The sequence below is a fragment of the Brachyistius frenatus genome, unplaced genomic scaffold (assembly GCF_029030835.1).
Source record: "Brachyistius frenatus isolate BFR_SWC_R1_liver_20210118 unplaced genomic scaffold, ASM2903083v1 Contig_2, whole genome shotgun sequence".
Taxonomy (NCBI): domain Eukaryota; kingdom Metazoa; phylum Chordata; class Actinopteri; family Embiotocidae; genus Brachyistius; species Brachyistius frenatus.
This window is the reverse complement of record NW_027210601.1, coordinates 3,866,039-3,884,881: the sequence shown is the minus strand read 5'-3', so window position 1 is coordinate 3,884,881 and position 18,843 is coordinate 3,866,039. Positions and strand designations below refer to the sequence as shown.

At 40.6% G+C, this 18,843-nt stretch overlaps 1 protein-coding gene across 3 annotated transcripts; it reads left to right on the top strand.

Moving 5' to 3' along the window:
• The first annotated feature begins 8 nt into the window (after positions 1-8).
• LOC138618529 (TBC1 domain family member 20) lies at positions 9-15,735 on the top strand. Of its 3 annotated transcripts, none has more exons than XM_069694309.1 (12): positions 9-100; positions 801-1,003; positions 1,132-1,198; positions 1,858-1,912; positions 3,110-3,240; positions 3,385-3,465; positions 4,091-4,277; positions 4,385-4,486; positions 7,134-7,275; positions 8,094-8,278; positions 9,379-9,488; positions 11,182-15,735. In XM_069694309.1, exons 3-12 carry the CDS (start codon positions 1,135-1,137, stop codon positions 11,361-11,363), a joined length of 1,239 nt encoding a protein of 412 aa, XP_069550410.1. In that variant the 5' UTR covers positions 9-100; positions 801-1,003; positions 1,132-1,134; the 3' UTR covers positions 11,364-15,735. The 3 variants fall into 3 exon arrangements, with proteins under 3 accessions (XP_069550410.1, XP_069550401.1, XP_069550421.1); XM_069694300.1 differs by having other exon boundaries at positions 1,119-1,198; XM_069694320.1 differs by lacking the exon at positions 801-1,003 and having other exon boundaries at positions 20-100; positions 1,119-1,198.
• Positions 15,736-18,843: the final 3,108 nt, after the last annotated feature.

Sequence of the window (18,843 nt, the reverse complement as noted above, 5' to 3'; positions counted from 1 at the left end):
AGACCGCTCGTCTCCGGCTGTGTCTGCCTTGCAGCTTCACAACAAGAGCTAAATGAGAGTTTGCAGGGACGCCTTCCTCTGAGCCGTGGTAATAAACAAGGTGCGTTTTGTCATTCGGGTTGCCAGGTCTGTGTTTGCAGCTGACATCCCCCTATCGAGCCGAAGTCCCAATGAATTTCCGGAATAGCGGTCAAATTTCTGAGTTATATGACATATCTATCTATCTATCTATCTATCTATCTATCTATCTATCTATCTATCTATCTATCTATCTATCTATCTATCTATCTATCTATCTATCTATCTATCTATCTATCTATCTATCTATCTATCTATCTATCTATCTATCTATCTATCTATCTATCTATCTATCTATCTATCTATCTATCTATCTATGTCACTGTTGGGATTATGCACCTATGTAAGTATATTTTCACATTTAGGGAGCGTGAAAAAAGTGTACGCCATTTATGCATGAAAGTTGAAGACCACACACAGTCAATTTAATAACGTTATAATGTTCTTTAGTCTAAATCTTTAAGGGTTGGCTATTCTGTCCCTTGGTTAAAACAAAACAAAACAAAACAAAATTATAAATGTAAAAACCATAAGGATGACTAATTGTGTCACTTAGAACATTTACAATCCAAAGTAAACCATGAGGCTCTTTCGGACCGGAGGAACCATTTCACCGTTCATTGTGTTTGTGTGTCCGCAGCGGGGGAACTTTAGCACCTTTTCGTTCCTGAAACTAGGTTTTGTTGGGACTTTTTTTTTTTAATTTTTTTTTTTTTTTTTAGCTCCTACCCGTGTCACCATCCAGCTCTCAAATATCAGGACTACAAAACTACAATCAAGTCAGGTTGCGCTGCGAGTTGACGATAAACCAATAGCGTACGTGCAAAAGGGCACGTGTAATTTCTGACCAATCGCAGCGGAGCAGTGTACTCCGTCCCACGTTGATTCTGTCAGCGACAGCTGTTGCGGAAGCTTCATCGTTGCGGTAGATATATATATATATATTATTATTGTTGTTGTTGTTGTTGTTGTGATTTTACCTGTTTAGAGACACACCTTTTATTTGTCTATGGCACATTACAAACTTCGTCATTTGGTAGTCTGTCTTTAAAGGGGATGAAAAGACTCAAGAGGAAGAAACAAAACGGAGGAGTTGGGGTGAATGGATCTGCCACGAGAGGTGAGTGGACCTCCAATAGCTTAGCGTTAGTTCTCAAATAAACGTACAGTGGAAATGCATGTAGTCGTGTAAAGCTTCTTTGTCCGTTTAATTCGCCCCCCCCCCGTGCATCATTATTGCATCCAGACAACTAGACACTCATCTGAGCGTTGTTTTCTCAACCTGCATCTGACCGCCCCACCGGCGTGTTGTTTACACGCCTTGATGACAATCAACTTTTGCTACATTGTTCCTAAATGCTGCCTGCGTGGCGGCCTGTCAGCCAGTCCCGGTTACAGCAGACAGCCAGGCGGAGAGACGGAAACGGTCTTTTTTTTTTTTTTTTTTTTTTAATTGGGTGGGTTAGAAGAGAAGTGCTATGACCCAGTTTCTCATCCAACACTTTATTGTAAAACATTATAACTCTCCAGACTCAATGCGTTGCATTTACAGTAACCTTTTGATCAGTCTTTGATTCATTATCGTGGAATTGTTTGCATGAAGATAAACGGATGACTCAAAATAGCAAAAGTCAAGCTTTAAATGTTTAATAAAAACAGTGAACGTTAGTGCAGATGAAAGAAATTGTTCCAGCTGTAGAAACTGTACTGTGAGACATGTTTAATTCACTTTCTTACTCTTCACTCTGTTTTCTTGTCATTTCTGTCTCTTCTTCACAGACACAGATTGTGGGAGGAAACAGAAGCTGACTGAGATCCATCAGGCTTTGATCAGGTTAAAAAAAAAAAAAAAGATTACCAGTCTGTCTGTCTGGCCCACTGAGTCTTTACACACGGGACATATTAGTTAACTGTTATAGACTACTGAGCTATGTTGCTGGTAATGTGACATCCTGATTTGAAGTGCTGATCTACATAGTGTACGTATTGTGTTCTGGTGTTGAAATACAACAGATAAAAGTAGTTCCCTTTGAAACGCCTAAACAGTGAGTGACACTGGGGCTTAAGATTTGCCCAGTGGTTATAATGTCCTCACTCCTTAATAGTTTCCCCTCTCCCCCAAATCTTCATTAAAATACCCAGATTTTTGGAATCTTAAAAAGTTTTCACATTTTCTGTTGTACTAAAGGCTTTCATGAGCAATACAGCTGCACAGCAAAGGGTGCGTTTTCCCAAAAGGGGAAGCCTCCCGCTCTGCTCGTCCAATATGCAGTTCCACATTTAGATGGCCATGCATTTATCCACAGGTGACCTTCATCGCCCGCATGCCAGGATAATTTCACACATGGAAACTACTCAAATGTTCTCCGAGGAATATTGTGACAAGAATTCTGATGAGTTAAGTGTAAGGAGCCACTTGGGACCAGGTGGGAAGTAGCGCAGAAAACGTGATGCAGAAGCAGTCAGATTTAACTGCACAAGAACAAAAGGACAGTTTTGTGAGGTCAACTTAGATATTTGGACAAATTAATGCTGCCGTCAGTGCAGGTGGATGTGGAGAGGATAAAACATTTAACAAATGGATGTATTTCAACTGTCTGGAGAGTAACAATGTTCATTAAACCCCTTAAAACTATGTCTTGATGAGTTGAACGTGTATGTGAAATACATTCATCAAATTATTTTAAGGAATGAGTATGTTATCTAAATAATATTAATTCAATATTTGTAGATAATCCACATTCACATACTGTCTTGTTAAAATGATTTAATGCCAGCAAAAATGTCATTTAGTGTCATGTCCTGCTTTTGAGGAAAAAAAGGTACATTAGTTCCCGAAAGAATCTTAAAGTGGGTTAATCCTTACAAGTTGAAAATATAATAATATAAGCCATTAACAGTGTTAGTTTCGTTTTTTTAAATGAGAGGTAGGGTTTAAGAACTAGTATACATTTTTTTGCAGTGTAAGCATATTTTAAAATAATAAATTACATTGATAATTTGTGTACAATTGTGTATTTTGAATGGACAGAGATCCAGTGGACATCGAGACCCTGAGGGGAGCAGCAGCCGGTAAAGGAGGACTGCTTACTGACGAACTGAGGAGAAAAGTGTGGCCCAAACTCCTGAACATTAATGTCTATGATCTTCCACATAAACCTGGTTAGTATAACCAAATACAAAAAAATACGGTTGGTGATCGATTGACATTAATATTAACTTTTCAGTGCATTGTACATAATGCTTTGTTTTACTAGTACAAATGATTTGAATGACTAATAACATGCAACATGTCTTTTGTTGTAGGTCGAGATGTGAGGGAGAACCACAAGGACTACAACCAAGTAGTCCTGGATGTCAGGAGGTCCATGAAGCGGTTTCCTAAAGGTGAGTGTGTATGCGTGTTATCTCCAAAGACAAAAGCACAGCTTAGTGTGACATTTATCAAACAACATCAAGTTATCTGGGAAAGTTAAGTAATTAATGAAGTCAGTTAAAGCTTCACCATAAAAGATTTTTATGTTACAAAACATCTGTGCTGTCAGTCAAAAAGAATCGGGATGCAACAGAGAAAAGTATCCTACCTGACCGGCTGGATGAAATTCAACCTCAATTTACTGTAAAGTTGACTTGGTAAACTATCACAACTGAAGAAACTGTAAATCTTGAGGAAAAAGCCGGACTCATGCCATTCGATTCTTAGTGTGATTGAACACTAAAAAGAAACATTAGGATAATGACTGTCACAGATATTTTGCGTATGTACTGTAATTCTTTGTTTGAGTTGTACATCAAGGAGGTTTAGTTCTGTTTTATACAAATTATTTGCTAGGAGCCCCCATTATTAACCCTTTAAATCCCTACAACAGAACCGTCTTGGGGCCCATTAAACGATACGTACAGTTTACAGGCCGAAGTCACTGAACCTGTGTTGAACCTCAGTGAACCAAAAACGTGGAATTTCTTCGACCACTGTTTGTGATAACTGCGCTGTTCCTTTGATGTCTCTCAGGTATGCCAGCCACTGAGCGAGCAGTGCTTCAGGAGCAGCTGATCGACATCATACTAGAGGTTTTGAAACGTAACTCTCAGCTGCACTATTACCAAGGTTACCACGATGTGGCCGTCACTCTGCTGCTGGTAGTTGGGGAGCGGATGGCCATCGCCTTGCTGGACACGCTCTCCAATTTTCACCTCAGGTTATATAATTTTCCCTGCCGAACCAAGTTTTACTTTGTCAGATTTAATCAGATTAAAATAAGACGTTTAGTTTTTTTAATTGATCTCTGATCCTTTCTGTCTACAGGGATTTCATGGATCCCACCATGGACAGCACCAAACACATTTTAAACTATCTGATGCCCATATTGGAGCAGGTCGATTTGGAATTACATAACTTCATGATCAGGTAAGAACAAAAAACTGCAGAGATTGAAAGGTATCTGGTGCCGTCACCAGGAGAAGTAACAACCACTAGAGGGCACCACTGTGTTGACGTTTCCCTGTAAGCTTCACAGTCACTGTTTTGTTGTTGGAATTATTGAAAATGCATCAGTAGTGATCTCATTGGGGAGTTCCGGTGTCAGATGGTCCAACAGCTGTTTTAGAGGCCTGTCTGTCCCAACAAGGTGTGAACAACATTTACCTTTATTTGTGAGGTCCTGAAATGAAATCAGCCAAAAAATGATACATGAACCATCTGAAGTTTATTGAAAGACTAAACATGATGCAGCCAGCTACCGGTTAACGATGATGTGCGTGTAGTTCGGACCGGGGCTAGAAATTTTTGCAAGCCAATGATTTATCCTTTAGAGTATTTTATGTATGCCTACGTGTGTCTGCAGTACCTCTGCTGTCTTGTTGCCTGTTCATAACTGATATTGTCGTAGCATCCTCCAAGTTTTCAAACTACCTGTCTACTCACATACACACTCATGTAAACACAAAACAACAAGACATTGCACTTGAAGAAAGACGGCAGGATAAACAAAAACCCCACTTCAAAGTTTGGATTGCTCTTTTTAGTGCGCCCTTCCTCTTCCCCTTGTCTGTCCTCTTATCTCTGTCTCCTTTATCCTCTACTCTTTCTCCAGCTCCTCCTTCTTTCTTTATTTTCTTTCTCTCCCACTTCATATTATCGCTTTGTTCCTCCCATGACACATGCTACTTGCTCTCTGCTCTTTCTGTTTACCCCTCCCCCAGTACATCACTCCCATTGACTTCTATTCATTAGTCTATCCCTTCTTCCAGCACTCATCCCTCAACTTCCCTTCATGTTCCTATCCAATATTTATTAGCAACCTCGGAGAGTTACTAATTTACTTGAGACTCAGTCAAAAATAACTACCTATTTATATCGGCACACAATACGCCAAGGGGATGTATGTGAGGGTAAAAAAAAACAAATTCTGTGCAGCCAGTTCTTTAGAAATTTGTGGGATCATAAAAAAAATGCTGCAAACTGCAGTGTTCTTGACCCCAGGGTTAAGCCTAACGATTAAAGGCAATGAGCAAGTTTATTCTTGACCTTGAACAGTATTTGTGGCCAAAAACATCTGAACTCAGGTCTACAAAGGCAGACATCAGCATTTTAAAGGCATTATATTTTCAGTTTGTCTGTCCGTCTGCATTTGTACACCCATCCTACTGTTGTGAACGTGATATCTCAGGAAGCCCTTTAGGGAGTTTTTAACCACGTGGTGTCAGTGAATGGAGCTGGCGCAAGTGTCGTCACATGACTTGTAGATGTGTATTGATTACTTGATAACAGGCATGCACATGCGGAGACAGGTCTGGACGTTTGTCTCTGTTCAAACGTGATGTTTTGTGTTGGATGTGATCGTTTGACCTCCTCCAACCTGAAATGATCAAATGATCAGGACCTTTGTGGTGTTTTGTTGAAGTAATAATAATAATAACAACGTTGTTTATATAGCACCTTTAAAAACAGAGTTTACAAAGTGCTCTACAGAGAAGCAAAGCATAGTCGTACATAACGTCAATACCGGAAAACATTTAAGAAAACAGGAGGCAAAAAAAGACCATACCATTAAGGTAATGAATACAAGAAAACCAAACAAATAACCAAACTGAGCAAATGGAATAGAAAACAAACAAATACATAAATTAATAAAATAAACAAACAAAAACAGGGGAACAAAAGAACTGCATAAAAGGACGTAAAATGACGACATCACTTAAAAGCAATTCTATAAAAATGTGTTTTAAGAAGTGATTTAAAATAAGTCGATGATTCTGCAAGCCTTATCTCCTCAGGTAGGTCGTTCCAAAGTCGAGGGGCCCTAATGGCAAAAGCACGGTCACCCTTTGATTTAAGTCTCGACTTTGGAACGGCCAGAAGGACCCCGCCGGAGGATCCAAGGCTGCGAGGTTAGGGTTAAGGGTTAGGATTTAAGTCTGGACTTTGGCTCATATGGGGCTAACATTTCAATAATGTAGCTCGGGGCCAGACCCAGGCGGGCCTTTAAAAGTGATCAACAAAATCTTAAAATCAATTCTAAAACCAACCGGGAGCCGGTGGAGAGAGGCCAGAGCTGGAGTAATGTCTGAAGTGTTGGCGATCATACTGGTGATGCTTCACATTTTACCCATCTGACTTCAGATTGCACATACTTTATATCGGTACCCTTTGCAAGCATACCTTACCATAAAATGATCTCCTGCCGTCCAATAAACAATAGATTTGATTAATTTTGGTACAGTATGAATTACTTGTGAAGAACTTCTCCTTGTGGTGGATCTATGTCAAGCAGGTTTTTAGATTTCAATGCCTTTTATGTGTCTGCAGACTTCAACTTTTTTTGCACCACCTGTCTTGGCCAAAACATGCTTTCAAAAGAACTTAAAATCTGAATGAGGCTTTTCTGATTAAATAGAACTTTGATATAAAAAAAAATGAGACCCATATTAGTTTGTTTTAAAAAGATTAAAATAAAAGTATTGAAATAAGCTAAAATGGAAACATCAAAGTATTTCTTTCATCATAAGTGGTTCATTTGTGTTTACTTCTTTGAGTGTTTGCCGTTTCTTTGCAGATCGGAGGTCGGAACCATCTTTGCACTTTCCTGGCTCATCACATGGTACGGTCATGTCCTACCAGAGTTCAAACACACCCTGAGACTTTACGACTTCTTCCTGGCCTCTCATCCACTGATGCCCATCTACCTCGCTGCTACGGTAAGAAAGACTCACTCCCTACAGGAAACGAGCGAGAGCCAAAGGCATTGTTTTGTCAGTAATCCAGGACACATGAATACAAGCTGCGACGCACACACTTATACCAACTACAGTGGGGTCACCAGACTAGTTCTTCAGATGCCTCCTCGTGAACAGATGAGAAAGAGAAAGATGGGGGGGGATTAAAGAGGAAAGAGAAAGGAAAAAGATGAAGACAGCATCAGGAAAAAGAAGAACAAGGAGAGCTGACTGATGTGAGAGCTTTAATAAGAAAGACAGAGAGACAGATTACAAAGGGAAAACATTTGGACTTTTTTCATTTGCTCCTCTCAGGAACAGCCTCTTCTGACTGCTCACACTTACCACTGGAACATATGTGTGTGTTTGTGGCCATAATATATTTTACGTGTGCATACGCATCCTTTTGTGTTGTATTTGTCTATTTGTATGTGGGGAGTCCTTTTTTTAATTGAAGAGTTTGTGCATTTTGATTAGTGAGAACAAAAGTACAAATTTTGCTTGCTTGCGTGTGCGTGTGTGTGTGTTGGAGGGGGGGGGGGGGCTGGGCAAAAGGAGAGCTCTGTTTGAAGTGTGTGAAACAACAAAGCAGAATGTAGTTCATGTTTCCTCCAAGGCTGGGTACAGAGCTCAGCATGGGGGTTTAACTCTTCGTCTGCCCATTTCACTGCTGCGCACCAACTGTACCGATCTATTCGCGCTGAAATCCAGCTAATGTCCAATATGTAGCGTCTACTTCATGTTTGACCCGAGTGCTCTACTTCAGGGTTCAAACTTGTAAGCGTTGCTCTCTTCCTCAGATTGTGTTGCACAGAGAGAAGGAGGTGAAGCAGACAGAGTGTGACATGGCCATGGTCCACCACCTCCTCTCTCGCATCCCCCAGGATCTCCCATATGAGCTCCTGATCGGCCAGGCCCAGGACCTGTTTGACCAGTACCCTCCGTCACTGCTGGCCAAGCGGGCAGCGCTGCAATCTCGCAAGAGGTGAGGGGATGACAGTTGAAATTATAATGCTTAATTAAGTAATACTACTTAATAAACGCAGTAATGATTGATACTCAGTGAACACTTGACTTCAGGCTACAGCCTCAAATAAATGTGTTTGAATTTTAAAAAAATATATATATATATATATATTTTAAAAGGACTCAAACCACATCGAAATGTTGTACGCTGCACTTTTACGCACCGGTCTAATTCACATGAAACTCAACCAGTAAGTTGGCTGTCCAGTCCAAAACCCAAAGATATTCAATTTACAGTAATAAAACAGAAAAAGGCTGCAAAAACTCGCATTAAGGAAGCTAGAAACAAAATTATATTAAACATGTTTTGCTTAATAAATGACTTAAATGATTAATCTGTCATAAAACAGTATTGTCTTCTTAGCAAACATAACTGTAATACAAAAGTTTAACATGTAAAGGTACTTTGAGGTGGGGTATTTTGACTGGAGGTAGTGTGATGTAATTCCTTCAGTAACCAAGAGGAGATGCTCTAAAAGCACATCCTGACTCCATCATCCAGTGGTGCTGCAAACACACACAGGCCATTGAGAGTGTGTGTGTGTGTGTGTGTGTGTGTGTGTGTGTGTGTGTGTGTGTGTGTGTGTGTGTGTGTGTGTGTGTGTGTGTGTGTGTGTGTCACCATCTGTGTGACCATTTTCCCCCATTTTTCTTATTATTGAGGAGTAAAATGTTAGAGACATGACTTCTCTCTGTGTATATCCACAGCCATCAGTCTCTCTCTCTCTGTCGCTGTCAGTGACCTTCAGTGGGGCCTGCAGTCATTGCTTAGGGCAGGAAGTGACACAAGGCCTTCACTGACACACTGAAAGATACCAACGTCCCACAATACATTACACCCATAGTCTTCTATACACAAGAGCTACTGACTTAGCACTTCTCTCAAATTGTCTTCCACTTTCTGCCTCACCTGTCTTTATCCATCACTTTGCCCATCAGTCCATCTTTTCATGTCACCTCAGTTGCTCCACGCTTCACCTTAGACCCTGACTCTCCTCTCCTTCTTCACCGACTAACTCTGCCTCTTCATCCCTCGCTTCCTCCGCTTTCTTTCTTCAGCCTGTCCATCAGCACCTTCCAGGCGTTTCAGCTCTCCACCCTCCACCAGAGGCCAGACTCTGTTCTCCAGCGCCTCACCAAGGCCCATGGCTCCACCACCCCCAGACACGGTAAAACTAGTCACTGTAATCTTATTACTGACTCTGAAGAAGGACTCCACACATACAGACAGTAGATACACACATGTAAATGAGTAAAAGTGAATTTTTGTTGCTTACTCTTTGAAGTTGGAAAACATGAATATCGTCGGAGAAATTGTTAAAAAATAAATAAATAAGACATTCCTACACAACCAAAATCGTTGGATGGATCCTCGGTTTCTCGCATGTTTGGTGCTCTTCATAGGAACACATCTCTTTAAAACAAGGCAACAGTAAATATGTCATCCCCCGCAAACGCTGTCCCCCTTTGGGCCAATCAATAACAACTAAACAAATGTTGTAGCGCCCCCATTAGACCAATCAAGTGCAGATTTAAATATGCCAGAACAGAACAAAGAGCTGCATTATCCCCATAGGCTTTGTGAGATTCTGATCAGCAGCATCTAACATATTGTCTGTGATGTACAGGCAATCAAAAAAAATTTGTAGCATTTCCCTCAGGCCAAACAATGCAATACTTAAACTGATGCTCACAATTCCCTTTAGTTTCATCAAAATTCAATTAGGAGCAAGATGAAGTGCATAACAGACAGACAGTGGCAAACAATGAATTACAATCAACAAGCTTAACAGACAACGATTTCAGATCCATTTCTGAAACAATTTATGACCAGAATTCAGTGTGTTCCCATCCTGTAAATACCTCTTGGTTTTTATTTAATGTTAAACTTGTCAACATGTAGTTTTACAAAATAATTCTAACTCAAGGAGACTTTTTTCACTCACATTTGGTGGAAATCTCTGGAAAAAATGTGGCCACACCCATCAATGATGTGTTGGGTGTAATTACAGGTTTTAAAACACTTGAAAGAGATGATAGTGTAAAACTGATTTTTATATCAGTAATACATAACTTTTTAAAGCAACGTGACCTGTTGAATTGTCTCAGCTCTGGCTTTGCTTGGCTGAATTGAGTTGCTTTAATTTTGTCAAAATGTCTGTCCCACCTGCTGCTCAAAATATGTGATTCCCTCAGTGCCCATAATACATGTCAGTTTTAACAGAAATCAGTGATCTTATAAATTCATTGCCACCATTTAAACACAGACGAACACAACTTAAATACAAAAACTATTGCAGTCTAAATGCAGCTCTGCTATAAACATTAATGAAGGTTACAATTTTCAGTTTTTGCTGTTTTTAAGATTTGTGTTGGTTCGATTTCACGGCCATTTTGGAAGCCGTAGTTTGTTTATTTATACAGAGAGGTGAATTTAATATTTAGTCTCCCCTCACTGATATAAACATGTCTCTCAGTAAGCCTCCAAAATGACCTTAAAGTTGAACCAACAACTCTCTAAAACAGCTTCAAGAACATCTGACCATTATAACTTTTGTAAATACGTCCTAATTATTGCACACTGCATGCAACTGTAGGTAATTAATGTGAGTATACTATTCAGCAAAGCTCACAAAGCCCGTATTGGTTATTTTATGTTCAGTGTATTGTGATATGTTGTCCGCTTCCTGTCTCTGCTCCTGGTGTTGTGACATTCCTTTATCCCCTTTTGGTTTTCAATTTTTACTACAAAATGCAGCTTAATTCTGCTTCAGTTAAACCATGAGCACATTGAATCCTCTTGACCCGACCGGGTTTGTGCTCCTTGCAGTCTGACCCCTCCTCCTTGTTCTGTGCTCGTAGCCTCTGGACACACAGACCTGGGAGCAGCTTTGTCTGGGGACCGAGGCCAGCTGTGGGGGAAGGGGAACAGGATGGTAAAGATGGCAGTGTGGGGGCTGTCGGCGACGCTCGGGGCGGCCGTGTTCGCTGTGGCTCAGACTGCCATGGACTGGGGCCCTGACGTGTTACTTCAACTGTTCTGACGCGGTAGTGGGATACAAACCGTTCGACGCTGACGCACGGCGACAGCCGACACGCATCTGCGCTCACTGTGGATCAACAATATACCAACACGCAAACACAAACGGAGACTTTGAAGACTTGAAGCTCGTCTCTCCTGCCGAGATGGTGGAGAAAAAAGCAGGAGGAGTTATCTTGGTGCCAAACAGGTTGTTGCTACTCAACTGCAATGAACATATGTTATGTACTAGTCAGCCTCAGGATATGTGTGCATGTGTGTGAGAGGGTGTCCGTATGTGGATGGATTACTGGACAGGCCTTCCCGTGAACAGTTCCAGAGGCCCAAAGGGGTCATTTCACATCAATTCGGGCACATTTCTTTTTGGAAAGTCGGTCTTCGACGGCAAATACAGGGAAAAAAAAAAAAATGGCACGGAGACCCAAAAAGCAAAACGACAACAAAGAGAACACAAAATAATCACAGGGACACACAATTACATCATAGAGACATAAAACAATCACAAAGAGACATAAAACAATCACAAAGAGACACAAAACAATCACAAAGAGACACAAAACAATCACAAAGAGACACAAAACAATCACAAAGAGACAGCATGTTCACAGACAGACAACAAACCACCGTAAATAAAATGCAGAACTATCACATTGTTGTCGAAAATGACGACAAAACAATTCATGGTTTTCCGGCGTTCTGTTGTCTCTTGCAGTCTGGGGGAGTCGCTCCTGTGTAGAAGAGGCCTATGCATGTCTTCGCCCAGAGGCCCATTATCTCAGAATCCGTCCATGCATGTGAGACACTAACACGTTCTGCTCTCTCAGGCTGTTGCTCACTTGTTACTATTGTCGTACCATCCTGCACGCGTCTCTGTTTCTTGTCAGCTGATTATTTTGCTGATAGCTTGTTTTTAAGACTGCCACGCTTGTTTCGTGCATTCCAGTTGAAAGTATTTTTCGGTGCGCTTGTTGTATCAGCAGCCATATCTGAGAGCCAAAAGTGCCCGTAGCCAGCGCGATGACACATGACTACAAATTATTAAAGAGCGGCGTTTTCTGCTGAAAGCTTCCAGTTGTGAGCGAAGAAGGAGAAGTGGGTATGAGAAAGGGTGAGCGATGGAGGGAGAGATTTTTGCCTGTGAGCGTTGTATTAATTGCTTTTACTCCAGGTGTCAGCGAGTTACATTTACAGTAAGTCGACACACAAGGCGAGCTGTTGCCGCCCCAAAATGTGAACGTTGCACTCGGTTAACACGCAGCTCACAATGCGAGCAGTGGGGCTTTTGTAAGATGCAGGAGGTTTTTGAAATCCGTATTTTTAAATGTATTTCTTTTCGTTTTCTGTAGAGGTCCACCACCGCTGAACGAATATGGGGAAGACACCGGTACTTTTACATTCTTAAAATATTTAGCAGGTTTGCGCCAACATCCACCCCGAAGAGCTGTCAACAGCGCTACAGTGCACGGACTCCCCTACATCATATTTGGCTTTAGCATTTTACAGCTTAAAAAATGATTTTACAGCTGCCTTTGTTGGTTAAGCTGAGTCGTTAATTTAACTCGTATGATAGAAGCCGTGATATTTTTTTTCTTAGGTAGCCGAAGAAGTTGTCAACCATACTGTAGATATTGTTGGACCGAACATAATCACAGAGTTTCATAACGTAAATATTAATAATACAGGCTGTTTCCACCTGAGGTACACACATATGCAGGGAGGAGGGCGTCCTCCAAACAGCAATGCATGCTGTGTGTCGACTTATACTCTGAAATATTTATCAGCTTTTACTAGCATGTAGTTAAGTCGCTGCTTCTGTTAACACAAGTCGGCTGGAGTCCCTCCTCCCCCCTTTTTTTCTGGCTTTTTTTAAATTTACTTCTGTTGCGCTGCAGCATATAAATTCCACCTTACAGTCTGTCGTGTACAGTAGTGAATGTATTAAAGACACTTTTGTTGCCTCAGGCATGTGTTGCAAATCGGCATTTTGATTGGTGATAATCAGTTAGTCATTTTATTGGCCAGTCGATAAATCAATTAACAGCCTGTAACTCGTCGGCCGGCCGGCATGCCAGTTAGGACTCAGACACGGAGGCAGATAGGAACATGTGCCGGCCGTTTAAACGGCCTGTGCCTTTTCGGCTTGTCCAATGCAGTTAAAGCGGGTGTGAGTGTGTGTGTGTGTGTGTGTGTGTGTGTGTGTGTGTGTGTGTGTGTGTGTGTGTGTGTGTGTGTGTGTGTGTGTGTGTGTGTGTGTGTTTTAGTGATTGAGAGAGAACATTTTTTAGTTTTAGTGACAGGCCAGTTTATTTTTCTCTTTTCTTAAACTATTTGGGCATCTCCTGTGTTTTTATTTATTCAATGTGGTGCCGAGTGCCTCCTTATTAACTGTCAACAGTCAAAATATTCACATTAACAGCAACAATCTGATTGGTTATTTATTCAAATATTGTATTAAAAATCAATTGGATTGTATAAATACAACTTTTAATACAACTGAATAAATGGAACAGTAAACATTATTGTTAGAGTTTGCAACGAGCTGCAATCTGGGGGTTTAAATTCTATCTTTGAACGCCAGGTGGTTATTTTGTTTATAAAATACTGTATCTGGCAATTTATTATATATCAGACGTTGAAGGTATAGTTTGAAACGCACTTAATTATTTTTATGCTGAGAGTTAAATGAAAAGATACTAATCTCCTGTCTGGCAAATGTGAAGCAGCATTCAGTTACTGGTTAGCTTAGCTTAGCATGAAACAGGAAACGGGGGTGAAGAGCTGGCCTGGCTCTGTCCAGAGGTAACAAATCTGCTTTCCAGTTCTAAAGCTCACAGATTAACATGCTGTATCTCCTTTGTTTAATTCTTATAAAAAAACAAAAAAACAAAATGCAGATACAACAAGTTGTAGTTTTACTAAATGTTTTGAACTGCTTATTTGCTATGCGGATTCATCGGGAGACTGTGGGAAGTTAGTCGGCTTGGGCAAAAATTAAAGTGGTGTCAGTTATCTCATCTATGGTAACTATTTCATTGAATCCTTGAACCATGTGTCAGCTCACTTCTCAGATTAAAATAATAAATAAATGGAATTGCAAAAGGAACATTTATTGGTGCATTGTTGGCCTTCTGCAGGAAAGTTTGTTACCATTGGCTGTATTTCTTTGTGTATATTTGAGCTTCCACGATGCTTTGATTCATGTTTGACTGATATAAGAGTTACAACAAGAAAGTATATTTGAGTGTTTTTTGCTTATTCATAATTGTCTGCCTGACATTAATATTCATAGAAAAACCTTTTGACCAGCGCCTTTGATGCTACTGTGTAATTGTATTTATGCCATATAGTGAAGACACACACACACACACACACACACACACACACACACACACACACACACACACACACACACACACACACACACACACACACACACACACACACAGATTCAAGGAGAGTCTGGTGGTGTTGCCAGATCCTAAAGAGGATTTAATTCCTGCCCCTGGCTCTTGGCGTGCTGAAACACTTTCTCCTCGTATTTTTTTTTTTTTCACAATCACTTTCAACTCCAACAACACCTACAGTAGCACCTGCCCAGGCCTCTGTCTGGCACATGCCTTAAAAAAATATTATTACTTGGTCTGAGGGCAACCAATCAGGATGCAAATGAAAGACAAACGATGCCGAAGATGTTTCTGGAGTTTCTGGGCTACAGGGCCATTTCAAATTCATAAATAAGCTCCATTTAATCGTATTATTTCAAGAGAAGTAAACACAGAAAATTGAAGCTGCATAATTTCATTTCACAGCAGTGCAATGATTTACCTTCATTGATCAGCTTTCTTGAAAATAGTTAAAATATTTCACAAGTTAATCATTTTTCATGCCCCACTTTTAATGATTTGTTTTAGTTGTTTTTTTTTTTCATCTCCCTTGAGGTCATAACTTACATCTACAAATACTTTGAGGCTGTTTTGCACACACCTATTACAGCCAAAACAAAATCCCGTAGATAATTCATTAAAAAAAAGATTGACCACATATGATTTGTTTTTACGTTGATTATGAAACAAGTGATACATTTCTGAAAATCAGTAAATGCACAACAAAAACAACAGCAAAACAAAAACAAATAAATAACAGAAAAACAAAAGAAGCATTTCATGCCAGATTTTGAATTTACTGTGGTGTGATTAAAGAGCAGGAAGTTGAGCTTGCAGTGAACTGCTCTGTCCTGCCATCATTGGAAAGATTAATGAGAAAATAATTGCAATCTTAATGCATGTAGAACAGTTTCAAGAATCCAGCTGCGTTGTTTGTGTCTGTAAACTTCTAAAGAATAAATGAGGGATTTTCTTGTCTTCCTTTCATACTCATTTTCTCTCTCTGAACTGTACAGCTGTTGTCTTTTCATAGCCTCTGCTAAACTGGCCTCCTTGGAGAAATGAGGTCAGACATGCATGTGCGTGTGCGTATGTGTGTGTGTTTGGGGAGAGAACAAGGCTGCGCATCTGTCCGTCTGACCCCCAGGGAGACGACCAGAGATTGAAAAGCGGGGGGCAAATCAGAGACATGAGGTGAGGCAGAAAGGCGAGGGTTAAGGAGAAGCGAGGGATGAGACGAAGGGAAGATTTATACTGTAGAACAAGACATCTGGTGGACGTGTTTGAGGGAACGGAGAGGTAACCGAGGTCCTCCAGAATGTGTATCTAAGCACGATCCCTTGAGGATTTCTAATGAGCTGAAGTAGAGGTGAGTGTGGGTCCGAGCAGAGTTGAGAGCAGATGTGGAGAGGGATGGTTTAAATTCATGCACGAAACCGTCTGGAGGTGTTATGGCCCTAATTTCAACACTAAATGATGACCAAAATCCCTCAACACACACAAACGTTTCTATGAAGCTCCAGGTCTGCTTGTAGGCAGTCACCCTAAACAGCACTGAATATTTTTAAATCTGATCCTCTGGTGGTAAAGGAAACCTTGAATTCTGGCTTTCATAGATCTGAATAGAGTGAGCAACAATGTGTGTGCGTGTGCGTGCGTTTTCTATTCCTGAACTTTATGGGTAGGTTGGTGTAGAATGTAAGCAGCAGCCTATATCCACGTGTCAGTGTGTGCAAGCAGAAGAAAATGCTGCATAACTCTGTGTGTGTGTGTGTGTGTGTGTGTGTGTGTGTGTGTGTGTGTGTGTGTGTGTGTGTGTGTGTGTGTGTGTGTGTGTGTGTGTGTGTGTGTGTTTTAAGCATTGGGCACACTGGGGACAACAGCTGCTCCAGGGGTCTGTCTGATGTATTTTTTTTCCCCTGGTGACACACACACACACACACTTGCACTCACACAATCTCCGTGGCGCTGATAACAGGAGCAGCAGCACCTACGCTTTCACTGAGCCTTAACAAAATTTGTTTTATTTTAATTAATTCATTGGATTTCGTTTTGCTCACAAAATAAACTCAGACTTGCTTGTTTTACGGGTATTTTAGTTTTTTTTAATTGACTGAGTTGATCTCTGTGATTTTTAACCCTGGACCAGGGCCAAATCTTTAATTAATAGCCTGCATGGTAAGTTTTCGAAAGTACATGGGAATAAATGGTTAAATTATCTTGAGAAAAGTGACATTTGTGATGATCACAGTGTGTAAGCGCCACCCTGAATAAATGAAATGCGTCTCATTAATATTACTGGTTCTCCTCCGATGCAGATAAAAAACAGACAAATAAAGGAACATGAGCAGCTAGATTAATTCGTGACATGATATCACGTCTGTGATAAGATAGTATGGTGCTGTATAATACCAAAGCTATTATATTTTGGAGTTTCTGACTCGTGTTCACATCAACACCCAGGTTACAGCTTTGGTAAAGCTCAGTATGATTAAAACCAATTTAATTTATGCTCTATTGTCAGTTTACAGTAACAGTACTTTAAGTCCTCATATGTCTAACACGCCACTCATACAACCATCTTGAAATGTCGGAGGAAATTAATGTTGCAAGGTAAATGGTAAATTTTCCAATCAATCCCTTCATCCTTGAGTTTAGAATAAGGTTCACCTAATAGCCTTTTCTAGATTTCTCAAAAATATCCCATAATGGGCAGCAAGGACCCTGAGCAAGAAACTACCAAAACTATGGAAGCAGACAAGATCAGCCACCTGTGAACACCAGACTAAAACAACTCCGAAGCCATCAACCAGTAGCAAGCAGACAGCCGGAGAAGGATCAAGGAGGCCAATCATATCCAAGAACATCCCAGGATGATTCGGTGGTCGATGGCTTTTGTGCCGATCAATGCAATGTCTGGTTTTAGTGAACTGTTTGCAGGCCTCTGCTGTCAAATCAGACATTGCTTAAGTGAGACTTTAGTGGAGAATATTGTATCACAGATAAGAAGTAGGGCAACAAGTGGGATTAACTTGACCTTAATCAATCCAAAATATCTTGATCACCTTTGTGCTAGAACATTTACATTTTAACCAACCATAGTGTATTCACAACAAATTATTGCCAAAATCTCTTTCATAAAGTGATCAAATCAATAGATTTTTGGTGACGGTGGAAGCTGTAAAAACACTGCACTAACATGCTGTTGCCTTTGAAGTCTTTCTGCTGAATGTGCTAGCAAATATGCATATTCACACATCCAGTGGATTTGGAACAACATTAATAATTCATGTAGAGTCGTGTTTTTGTTCACCTGGCAAATGTTAACCTAATGTTTACCCTCCTTTCAGCAGTGTTTTAGTCTCCACCAACTCCTGAGGGAAATATCTAGCTCTTAAGCTGCCAAATGTTTCACTATATTCACCAACTGGTCACTAATTTTGTCTGTCTGCAGTTTGGTGCTGAACATGTGTTTTTACAGATTTTTGTTGTTGTTGCTGAGAACAGCTGCCTTCTGTGTCTGAAAACTGTTCTAAAGATACCCGTAAGAGGGAAGTAAAGCAGTGACTTTTCAGGCTGGAAAACCAAAACAATGAGGTGAAAGACACTAAAACTGTTTAGAGCTGAGAGAAACGTTAAGAGTCAGGTAACATATGTTTTGTTGGTGCGTCACTGTGATTCTAATGAAAATATTGATTTTAAAAGCTTTAGATATTTGAAGAAATCCAAACACTCGTGATTGCGGCTTTTTATCCCGAATAAGTGCTCCACTTTGGCCATGTGAAAGTGTTGCCCCCTTCATTTTTCTGATCAACAAATCGAAGCGTGCCACTTCACTGATACACTTTCACCACGTCAAATTTAATTTACAGGGAAGTTGCATCAATCACGAAGGCGTACAAGGCTGGATTTCTCCACATGGCGGCACAGTCAGACTCGCAATCACAAACTCTCTTTGTCTGGAGCTCTTTTTTCCCCCCCTGCTCTCTCCTCCCCTCTCTCCCACTCAGCCCTTCACTCCGTCATGGATCAGAGAACATGTTCCAAAGTGCTTTACAGGCAACACACGTGCAGCATGCTGATGTGACTTTACAGCTCCAA

Excerpts from the sequence above, each read along its gene's own strand:
- LOC138618529 (XM_069694309.1), top strand. The coding sequence starts at position 1,135 with ATGAAAAGACTCAAGAGGAAGAAACAAAACGGAGGAGTTGGGGTGAAT. Across the intron at positions 1,199-1,857 it reads GAATGGATCTGCCACGAGAG|ACACAGATTGTGGGAGGAAA; the intron begins GTGAGTGGACCT and ends TCTTCTTCACAG. Across the intron at positions 9,489-11,181 it reads CTCCACCACCCCCAGACACG|CCTCTGGACACACAGACCTG; the intron begins GTAAAACTAGTC and ends CTGTGCTCGTAG.